We start from the raw sequence: 11,488 nt of genomic DNA on the forward strand, positions 1-11,488 counted from the left end.
ATGTATTTTCATCCAATAAAAATATTTCAAAAACCTAATAGATTTTCAATAAGATGTTTTTTTTATATAATAAAATAAGATGTTTTTTTAGTGAGTCCTGTATAAGATATATATCTTGGGGTCAACGAGTTACACCGATACCACATACAGGGACGGCTTAACCGGTTTTGGAGCTCTAAGCAAATCAAAAATTTGGAGCCCTTTGACATTTACTATACTTAATGTTATAAACACTCAAATTTTATCTGACTGCTGCCTTGAGATTTGAGAATAGAACTAGAAGATAAATGGAAAGCTCAATTCTGAAAAACTAAAAACTCAAATGTTGAAATTCGTTTAAACCTGATTCACTCAGTGATTATATATTCTGTAAATGTAATATGTTGTAATCAATGATAAATGTCGGTTGAATCAAAAATCACATAGCTAAAAAAATAAAAACTAAAAAGTTATAAGCATTAACCCTAATCAAGTAATCAAATGACTTTAGATAATGGAAAAACAAAAAGTGAAAAGTGAAAAAATTTCACATACCGATTCAGTGAAACCCTTGAATCATCAGAATTTAGAAAATTTTGAACAATCGATTTATCAAAATTTGTGGAGAAGCAAAGAATGAAGAAGTAAGAGTGTTTCAGTGGTTCAGATGTTCAAGAATTGAAAAGAAGAAGAGCAGAACTGCTAATCAAGTTCCGATTATTTTGAGCAGCCGCTGAAAAGAAGAGAATTGTAAAGCGTGTGCAGCGAGTAACGATTCAACAAATAGATTGGACTGTATTGAATATTTGATTTAAGTGGGGCCCTTTAGGAGTGAGGGCCCTAAGCTCTACCTTTGTTTATAAACACATAAAGCCGGCATATATAACGCATATTAATACACCTTTAAATAATGACAGAGTAGTCAAACAATAAGTATAGACAACAATGAGTATTAAATTATAGGAATAATCAATTATGTTATAATAGATTTTTATTTTTAATAATATATAGGATGTTGTTAAAAAAACATATAATGGGACATGTGTGTGGTAAGTGAACACCCACACACATGGGCGTACACTGCACCCACACATAGTTCATTTAAGATACCCCAACATATATTCAACAGGAATAGTCAACGGATGATAAGCATTTATAAACAAAACTTAATGAAATAATCAATCGGATGAAGAGCAACAGCTAAAAAACTAATTAAATAAAGTGACAGTTCAAAGAAGCAAGAAACCCCTACCCCACGACGGCAGAAGACCCCTGCGAACACCAAAGCATCTGTCCTCGAGGTTCTCCGTCCTCAGTTGTCTGACGGTGGGCGATGGTTGTGTTGGTGGTGTTGCTTGTGTTTTTGTTGACTGAGCGAGGAATTTCACAGTCAACGGATCATGATAGCAATACTAACAATTCCCATCCTACCGTTTTGGCGATTAACCACACTCCAATAAATCTGCTAAATTTTGTCAAGAATCGCAAAGCCTCTACCCTTACTGAACTCAGAATTGAAGTACTTAATACTAGTTTTGATGACACGGTGTTTGAAGAATATCAGTGCCGGAACTACCTCTCTACCGATCAGTGTGTGGTTTGTTCAGAGGCCGGCCCTTCTGAAGCTGGCATGTGCACAGCTGGCCTTGGTGCTTATGTTGTCTTCGATAACCGCTTTGCCAGGTAACGTTTTCATCTATTTACAGTTTCATGGTTAACTATTATCTTTGATAGCAAACTCTCAGACAGGAATCTGATTATCTGAGTACATTATTCGAACATATCCTCAACTGTTAGTATTAGATTAGGATTCTGTGAGATTTCCTATAAATACCCTTAAACGTTTACTAATAACCCTCTTCTCTCCTCTCTTCATAATCGATCATCTGCACTCTGTCTTTCTGTGAACAGCATCTGAAGCCGATCAAATTTAGATACCCACGCTTGACAACCAAGTGAAATTCTCTCTCCTATTCTCTGTTCACTTTGATCTCATCTGTCCTCTATTTTCTGTTTATCACACATCTACCTTGATCCCACATTCTTGATCAAGAACCTTTCGTGATTATCAAGACTCAACTTTAATCAATCTTGATCCCTTCTTGAACCCCTTTCCCTCGTCTCTTACCTCCACCCACGTGGTTCCTTTCTTTTTATCTTCTTACCCTCTTCATCATTCTAATCCCATACCATGAGGTCCATGACTGTAAATATATGTGGAGCCCTACGATTGCCTCTCCAAAAGAACACTTGTGGAGAGAAGGGAGACTCGATGTGCCCTCAAAGTTGGAGGCTCGTATAGGAGAGACATGGTTGTGCTGGGACACAGGGTGCGGGACACTGGTTCTGATCACCATGTAAATATATGTGGTGCCTTGAGATTGTCTCTCTAAAAATAGCCCTTGTAGAGAGAAGGGAGACTCCAACATATATAGCCACTTATAAGACCATGTCACATCGATATGAGATACACTAACAATGACCGACCTTTTTCCAATCACTTTAAAGATGGAAAAAGGACAATAACCGTCTTGGTCCGAGCTTTTTCAGATACACTACCGTATGAAGTTCTTGATCACATTTTACCACTAGCATATCCTGCCAAAACAAATTTATGGACTTGGTTGGAATGTATAGTGCTCTAATGGATCTGTGGCGCCATCTTAGACAATAGTACTACTCACCATCAAAACATCTTTCGAGATAACAAACAATAACAAGTCGTTACCTAAAAAATCAATGTAGCCATGTTCATTTAGATAGTTTCCATGATATTTTGTCTTATTGTTAATAGTCGAAATTGCTTGCGGATCAACTTGCTAATATTGATGCTCCTGTCTCCGACCAAAGGTTGGTTTCTTCATTTTGTCGCTGGTTGGTTTCTTCATTTTGTCGCTGGTCTGTTCGTCCTTCTCCCACTTATCGATAAACACTTCTGCTAAGTCGTCAATATGCTTTGCATCACAAGCAAGAACAATAGATATCCCTCCGAAATAATCCTCCCATAAAACCAAGCAAAATTTAAAGATGACATACAAATCCAAATTGGACATGTTACACAAAAAATGTTGATAGATAACCCAAAGTCTATAATCTTTCCATTCTAGATTTGATGAATCATCAATAGATGGTCAAACACAATGATGATCCACAATATGTGCAGAGACTGAAACAACAGCCTAAAACCGACAATTAATGAATTCAATCCACACAAAAATCCTATTGGTTCTAGATTACGTCAAGTTTACCCGAATTGAGCAAGCGAGGTAACTCCAAAAGAATATTCTACATAATACCATGAAGAAAAATATTTGTAACAAGTTGGATTATCAATATAAACAAACAAAGGAGAACTTTGACTGAAAAACTTGGCATGCCATAATAACATGAAGAAAAAACTCTTGCGCTATGAGGTATTCGTGTTGAGCCATGGAGTATGCTCTTGCGCCATGCATCATGACCTTGTTGTACCATGTATGTTCCTGTTGCGCCAAGGTGGTGTTGTTGCTTTAATATTGATGTTCTTACGCCACACTTGAAGTCTCTTGCACCATCCATATCCCTGTTGCGCCATGATGACGCAAGTTGGACCATCTTGGTCCTTGATGAGCCAAGTATGCCGTGAAGTCCTTTATGATGCTCAAGATCATTCAAGGATTTTCAGAAGTTGGTATTGCTCAAGGATTACACCATGTTGTGCCACCATGACGGTTGTTAGGCCATTTGTGTTCATGATGGCCACTTATACATCATGTTGCTCCACTATGGCACAAGGTGCTCGATTATGTGTGTTGCTGATTCTCATGGGTTGTATGACATGGATTAATGTTCCAGAAGATGTTGCATGACATATTGTGATTGGTTGACACCTTTCATGGGCCAATGGGCTTTGCCCATTAGGGTTTTAGGTCTGATCCTTTAAGTATAAATAAGGATGCATGCTAGGTCATTTTGTATCTTGAATTCTAGAGTGATAGGCGAATCTCTGTGTAATTGTACTTGTAACCTCTGTTTGAGAGCTCTGAAATAAAAGAATACTCCCCTCCTGCCTGTAAACGTAGGTCACCATGTAAATACTGTCTTGTGTGCTTACAGTTTTGCAAGTTATCCGCTTACTTCCTAACAATATCCAATCGAAACCGGCCTTATATATCACTTGTTGAGATTGACGAACATTCACCTTCATAATAACAACTATCGAAACGAAACAAAACTAATCAAAACAAATCACTAAGCAAAGATACCCATAGAATAATATTCATTGATCATAATGTTAATGAACTATCTACACTACAAACAAACCACATAAACATAAAGATCTGACACTATTGATGATATCACTTTATTATGAATATTTTGTGCACTTGCCATATGTGTACAATAAAAAAGAGTGACTAAATGTGTACAAAAAAAAGAAAGTTTAATGTTCATATATACATAAAAAAAACATAAGTGACTAAATCTATACACGAGATAAAGTTTGTTACCCTTAAAAGGCATTAACCCCTTAGGAAAAAGAATAAGACCTAAATCTTGTACGTCCTTTGTTGTTAAGGTACGAAGACCTTGCTGACTTCTATAATAAACCAGATGTCACTGAAGATGGGACTGGCACACCATTTTCAACATGTGGCACTCAACTAGCATCCACAACAACTTTCAAACCAGTTGTAGATAGTTTGTTATCAGATCTTCGAAATGCTACTCCAAAAGCCTTTAATTTCTATGTAGCATTGACAAAGGAAATCACAAGTGAAGATGCAACCGTGTATGGGATTGGGCAGTGTGTTGGAAACAAGACTGTTTGTCAAACATGCATGAATACAGCGTACAACAAATCAAATAATTGCCTTCCAAGTAAAGAAGGAAGGTTTTTCAACATGGGATGTTTTGCCAGATATTCAAAGACTCCATTATTTAACCAGACAACAACAGACGTGACAAGTGTCTTAAAGGGTGAGGCCACTTCTTTCAATATCCTGAAACAAAATGGGATATCGGTTGATAACTTTATATGATTATATGACAGGGAATTCAAGTAAGGCAACAATACTTGGTGGAACTGTTTCTGGTGTAGTTCTTTTTATCCTTATCCTTGTGTTCTGGTTATTGTATCGACTACGGAAGGCTAAAAATACCGAACAAGGTGAATATTTTTCATGTACAAATATTTTCTCTATACAATATGATAATTAATTTCATAGTAATGATGAAAAATCTATCTATATACTTGTGGACAATGTTATGCGTGGGATGCAGTGGATTTGAAGGGGGCAGTAATGTACAGTTATCGCGATCTGCAATTGGCAACCAATAATTTTTGTGAAGAAAATATTCTGGGTAGAGGAGGTTTTGGTGAAGTGTTCAAGGTAAATAAGATAGAACTTTCCATCTTAGATTGCTAAAATTATTAATCTGTTATACTAAACTTTGGAAAGTTTGAGAAAAATTTATACAATGCGTTTCGGCAATGTTTGGTGGAGTAACTGAAAAGCTGGCTGCTAGTTGATAGCTGAAAAACTAGCTGGTAGTTGCTAGCCGATAAAAAATGACTTTTGGACGTTTGGTAAAAAACTAGCTGAAATGTAAAATGACATAAAACGGCATATAGAAGATTGAATAATTTTCCATTTAGATAATTTTTTTACTATATTTTTTATCATCGTGTGTGTGTATATATATATATATATATATATATATATATATATATATATATATATATATATTAAGTCAATATATATTATTAAGTCATTTAGTTTTACTTTCGAAAGGGATCAAAACCAAACTGAAACTGTGCCATAAGGATGAAAACCCTTCCATAGGGATCAAAACCACAAGTGAAATGAGTAATTTTCCCCTTAGGCATTTTACTTTCCATAAGTACATTTATTTTACAAAAAAAGCATCTTCTAGCGACCTGATCCATAGAAAATGACAAACCACACAGATCATTCTTGCAGTTTACTCAATTTAGTTTAGATGTTATAAGTCAACATTTTTCATCGTTATACAAACATATGGGGAATATAATATAAATTCCCTTATTATTTACTAATTTAAACAACCCCTTGAATTGTTTAATAGGGAAACCTTGATGTTAAGACTGTTGTAGCAGTGAAGAAACTTCAAGTACATCATGCTAGATCAAAAGACGAATTTGAGAATGAAGTTAAGCTTATAACTCACATTCATCATCGAAATCTTTTACGTCTACTTGGATGGTCCAGTGAAGGATCTGATCTACTTCTAGTCCTGGAATATATGCCAAATGGAAGCCTCGATCAATTCTTATGGGGTAAGTTGGTTTCACAATTATTCATTTGAAATGTTTATTTTAAAACATTTGGCATGCTAATTAACATCAGATTAATGTCGTAAATGGGTAACAAACTTTTTCTTTTCATAAAACTCTATTGTGAAAAACAGAACTATCATAAGGTAAGCAATTGGAACTTTGTGTTCACAAAAAAAACCATTATTTGAATGGTACTTTGTGAAAAAAAAAAACAATGGTGTTTTCTGTGAAAACAAATAGTTTGTTATCCATTTATGACATTAACCCATTAATATATGTTCATAATGGAGGTGCAAAAAGGGGTACTTTGGACTGGAACCAACGATATGAGATAATTTTTGGGATAGCTAGGGGTCTTGCTCATCTGCACAATGAATTCCATGTCAAAATCATTCACAGAGATATTAAATCAAGCAATATTCTCCTTACTGATGATTTTAAGCCCAAGATAGCAGATTTTGGATTGGCAAGGTTTCAACCAGAAGACCAAAGTCATGTTGATACAAAGTTTGCTGGGACATTGTAAGCTTGATTTGTGATAAAAATTGCACATTACTTAAATCCTCTGTTTGCGTCTAATCAAATTCTTTCATTTTTCACGATGTAAGGGGATATACAGCACCAGAATATGCACTTCAAGGTCATTTATCGGATAAAGTTGACACTTACAGTTTTGGAGTTGTGGTTCTTGAAATCATTAGTGGCAGAAGGAGTACTGAAGTGAACAGATCATCCTCCGACTTCCTTCTGGAACATGTGAGATGCCAAAATTAATCATATTTCCTGTTTTTATTTGTTGCTTTTTAAGTAAGCGGCAAGATCAAATTAATAATAATCAGTAAGAAGTTACATAGGAGGTGCACATGACAAAAGAAAAAAAAAACAAAGATAAAATATGATACGAAAGAAACATGCATTCCTCCTTGGAACATAACATGTAGAAAGAAAAAGAAAGAACATCAAATAATCTATGTAACACTCGATAGACCTGATCACCTGAATTACAACTCCAGTAGTAATGTGTGCTCTCCCTTTTCCTTTTTGAAAGCCAACTATGATTGAATAAATTTGGTTCAGACCCTCGAGACTTCAATTCCACATTAGTTTCTTCTTCATTGGACAAACCCAAAGATAAAAGTACCTCAATTTTGGAGTTTTCTTGAACCATGTTCATAGGGGCTTGTTTTATTCATTTTATTTATATAAAATATAATTGTATATAAATATTTCAGACATGAGTGTTGCTTATATTTTAGTAGATTTTATTGTCTTTTTACAGTACTTGATTGTGAACTCTTCATTTGTTTTGCTACTATTGGGTGAACAGGCATGGAAGTTGTATGAGAAGAAAATACATAAGAAGTGCATTGATGAGACATTGGACTTGAAACAATACGAACAAGAACATGTGATGAATATCATTGAGATTGCTTTGTTGTGCACACAATCACCAGTTTCGAAGAGACCAACCATGTGTGAAGTGGTTTTGATGCTTCAAGATGGTCAATCAGTGGGGAAAAGACAGCTAATCAGACCTTCTTTTGGGTACAATCATGATACAAGGATTCATATAGAATCTTGATAGAAATAACCTCTGCAAAAACCCAAAGGAAATTAGATCCTGCAAAGATCTTGTAATTTAGGGATTTAGGTCCATGTTGGTGGGTTTCATGTTGTTTAAAAGGAAAATGAACTTAGACCAACCAGCCTATTGTTATTTTTTGGCGTAAAAACATAAACATCCTGTTTAAATCGCCCATTTTCCTTTGCTCTATGTAGAGGAAGTCCTGGGTTAGCATCTTTAACCCACAACTTTTGTTTCAATTGAGCAAATTTAATGCTGATTATAATAGAAAAATAAATGAATATTCTATTTTACACAAGGTCTATCATTTTTAGTTTTTACATAGAATAAACGGTATTAATAAAACTCAATGATGATTTTACCTAAGGTTGTGTTTGGTACAAAGAAATAAGATGGGAGAAATAGAATTCCCTTTTTTTTTTCTTGTTTGTTTAGTACTAAGAATGTGGAAGATGAGCAGAAATGATTTCCATTTCTACCCTTTTGATTCTCTATAAATTATGGAGAAATTGTGAGAAAATAAGAGGAGAAATGGAAACAAGAATTGAGTAAAAAAGTGGGAAATGGGAAATAAAACCAACGCCTCTGTTACATTATCAGATTATGCATAAGGCTATCCGGAGTACCCACCACTAACCATCAATTTGGTGAGTGTCACCTCATCATCACATAGAACCACTAACACTTGTCAGTGTTTGAGATATGGAAAAGGTTTATAGGTTGCCTTTGTTATTTAATATTGATTTATGGCCACTTTAAACACAATGAAATTGCTTGACCTGCTTTTGATTAGGTTGTTAAGATTGTTATAAATTTGGCCGAATTCACCACATACTAGCCTCAAATCGCGCCACATCGAACTAATTTGATCGGGATTTCGACCTTCACTTCTCACTAAACCGTAGAACACATTTCACACTTTTTCCCAAAAACAATTAAAGGTTTGACTATCTCCTTCTACGGGCCGTGGGAATCGAAAACACATGCTTGTGCTAACTTATCTTCTTCCTCTTTTGTCCAATTCACCTTTTCGCTTTGATTAGTTTGAGTTGTTTTAACGGGCTTTTTCCCTTTCTTTTTTTGGTTGGGATGGTGGTAAAGGTTGTGTTTCGACTACAAAATCCGATGAATTGGGTGGTAAAAAACGTGGTTGTGAAGGTTGGGTTTGTGGAGAATGTTGTTGGAAAGGTTGTTAGTCTACGAAAGTAGTTTGGAATTGTTGTGAAAAGGGTTGTTGATAGTGTGGAAAAGCTTGTTATGGTTACTGAAAATGTTGAGTTTATTCGATAAGGGAACTGCTTTAGAGCAAATTCATAAAACCACCTCGAGGTGATTCTATGTTCGGGTATTGAAGATGAGTTGCATCTAATGCAAAAGCATTATCAGGCTTGCAGTTTTCATAATTTGTTGAGCGTATTTTGATTGGGATCCATGGTTTTTGGATTTTAAAACAATACAAATTTGTGTATGTAATAGAGGAAGAGAAGAATGGTGTGAAAAATAATGTTGTATGTAGTGGTATTTGTCGGTAAAAGTTTATTTTAAAAAAATTAAAATATCTGGAACTAGCCCTTTAACGGTCGCTCTTCCAAGTCAAACACCCAAAGGTAGTTTTCTTCTCCATTTAAAAAAATTTTGGAGCTATAATGGTGGTTTGTGAGTTAGAGGTTGTTATGTAAGATTTGTTTAGATTAAATTGTTATTGATGAATGATTAAGCTTTTGGAAACTTACTCCATAGTGTTTACGGAGTTTTATCGGTTGAAATCCATGTTTAGATTCTAGGGTTTGAAAACCTAACTCAAATGGAAAATGATGACAAGGTGGTTATGTGGTATAGTCTAATTAGATAAAATGTATGATAGCTTGAGTAGAGTAGTTCAACAAGTATTTGGACAAAGGTTTGTCAAGTTGGAGTTTTACTCAAAATATGAGTTTTTGACTAGAGTATCTAACGATGTCTTAATGGATTAAGACAAGTATTAAGCGTCTTATTATGTGTGAATGGTATAGGTTGTGGTAACAAAGGAATTGGAGCCCTTCAAGAGAAGCTTTGGAGAAGTTGGAAGTAGGTTGCTTTTCTACTATAATAGACAAGTTATACAATCCTTTTAGAGTATGATCATGAGAAGTAGATTATGTTAAAGCATGTGGAGATATGCATGTAATGATGGATTACATCATTGTTAGATTTTTATATGTTGGTTAACTTATGTTATGTTTTATGATGTATGTAGACATGCATGTAATGAGTAAGAGTAAAAGATCCCTAAGAAAGAATGTGCTTAGACTCTTAAATGGAAACAACAGAATGATGATGTTCGGTAGTTTAACATCCGGTAAATGTTTAGATGAATGGTCACTTAGGTGACTAGCTAGATATGCTAAGGTATGATAACTGTTGTATAATTATATTGTATGTTATGTTATGTTATAACTCACCAGACTTATTGTCTGGCATTATTGTTTCCATGTGTTCATAGGTTTATGTAGCAAACTAAAGAGTGTGTGGGCTTAAAAGCATCAAGGACATTGGACTAGACTTTTGTTTTATGTTTATCCTTTTTGTTTTAATTATGGTTAGGATATGAAATTAGTAACACTCGTTGATGTTTCTAGGAATACGTTTAAAGTTTTTTGAAACTATGGTTTTTGTATTGACATGTAAAGTTTGATATTTTCCATGAATTTAAATAGGTAATGTTTTAAAAAGATACAAGTTGTTACAATTGGTATCAGAGCTATAGTTTGAGCAAATTAGCTTGGACTGTCCCTACCTAGGTTTAAACTATGTGACATAACGAAAGAAATAAAGTATTTTAGGATATTTACACATGGCACTTTTATGATATTTAATTGTTAGATTGCATAAATTTGTACACATATGCTAGTGGTTTATGGTTTCAGAATGGTTCATGCTAGGAGCGGTGTAGATCCACAAGAGCGCGAATGGACTTTCATTCATAGAGGGAATCCCCAACCAGTTACCATGGAAGCTATTAAGAAGCTTTTTGAGGAGTTGAAAGAAAACAAATCTCAAAAGATGAATCGGTTCTTGGATGCTCATCCGGGAGAACCCGAACAACCTCCAGTGATCGAAGATGTTACACCGCTTGTTGCGAGTGCACCCTTTGCTACGGGTGCACTATCTGCTGCAGGTGCACCATCTGTTGGGGGTGTACCATCATTCATTGGTGCACGAACAGTTATCAACTTAGCCGTACCTCAAGGGTCCTAACATGTTGCACGCCCTCCAATACGCTCAAAGAAATGATGTTTTTTCAAGTTAATTATGGCGTGCAAGTCAAGTGAACATGAAGGAATTCGTGACCCAAAATTGGCAATAAAGTGGATCACCAAAACAAATCGAGTTCACAATGATAGTGGATGTCTGGATGATCATAAAGTTATATATGCTTCGCAAGCACTTAGGGGTCAAGCCCTTATTTTGTGGGAGGGAGTATGCCAAACCTTGGGAGATGATGCTGAAGAAAATATGTCTTGGGATGAGTTTATTAAGCGGATAAAAGCAAAGTGTAACACCCAGAATCTTGAAGGTCAGTTAAGGAAGATAAAGCTTCATTTATAAGTCAAAATCGTCGAGTTCAAGGGGAAGAATTTGACATGTTA

General features: G+C 35.2%; 1 protein-coding gene across 3 annotated transcripts; it reads left to right on the forward strand.

Annotated features, from left to right (window-relative positions):
* Positions 1-1,154: 1,154 nt before the first annotated feature.
* On the forward strand, positions 1,155-8,161 carry LOC111920660 (cysteine-rich receptor-like protein kinase 44). 3 transcript variants are annotated; one of them, XM_023916234.3, is made up of 8 exons: positions 1,155-1,662; positions 4,535-4,935; positions 5,009-5,125; positions 5,239-5,348; positions 6,064-6,274; positions 6,565-6,796; positions 6,883-7,030; positions 7,602-8,161. In XM_023916234.3, the coding sequence occupies exons 1-8, from the start codon at positions 1,313-1,315 to the stop codon at positions 7,854-7,856; spliced, it is 1,824 nt and encodes a 607-aa protein (XP_023772002.1). In that variant the 5' UTR covers positions 1,155-1,312; the 3' UTR covers positions 7,857-8,161. The 3 variants fall into 3 exon arrangements, with proteins under 3 accessions (XP_023772002.1, XP_023772004.1, XP_023772003.1); XM_023916236.3 differs by having other exon boundaries at positions 1,161-1,662; positions 4,711-4,935; XM_023916235.3 differs by having other exon boundaries at positions 1,381-1,662; positions 4,570-4,935.
* Positions 8,162-11,488: the final 3,327 nt, after the last annotated feature.

The sequence above is a fragment of the Lactuca sativa genome, chromosome 4, assembly GCF_002870075.4.
Source record: "Lactuca sativa cultivar Salinas chromosome 4, Lsat_Salinas_v11, whole genome shotgun sequence".
Classification (NCBI taxonomy): domain Eukaryota; kingdom Viridiplantae; phylum Streptophyta; class Magnoliopsida; order Asterales; family Asteraceae; genus Lactuca; species Lactuca sativa.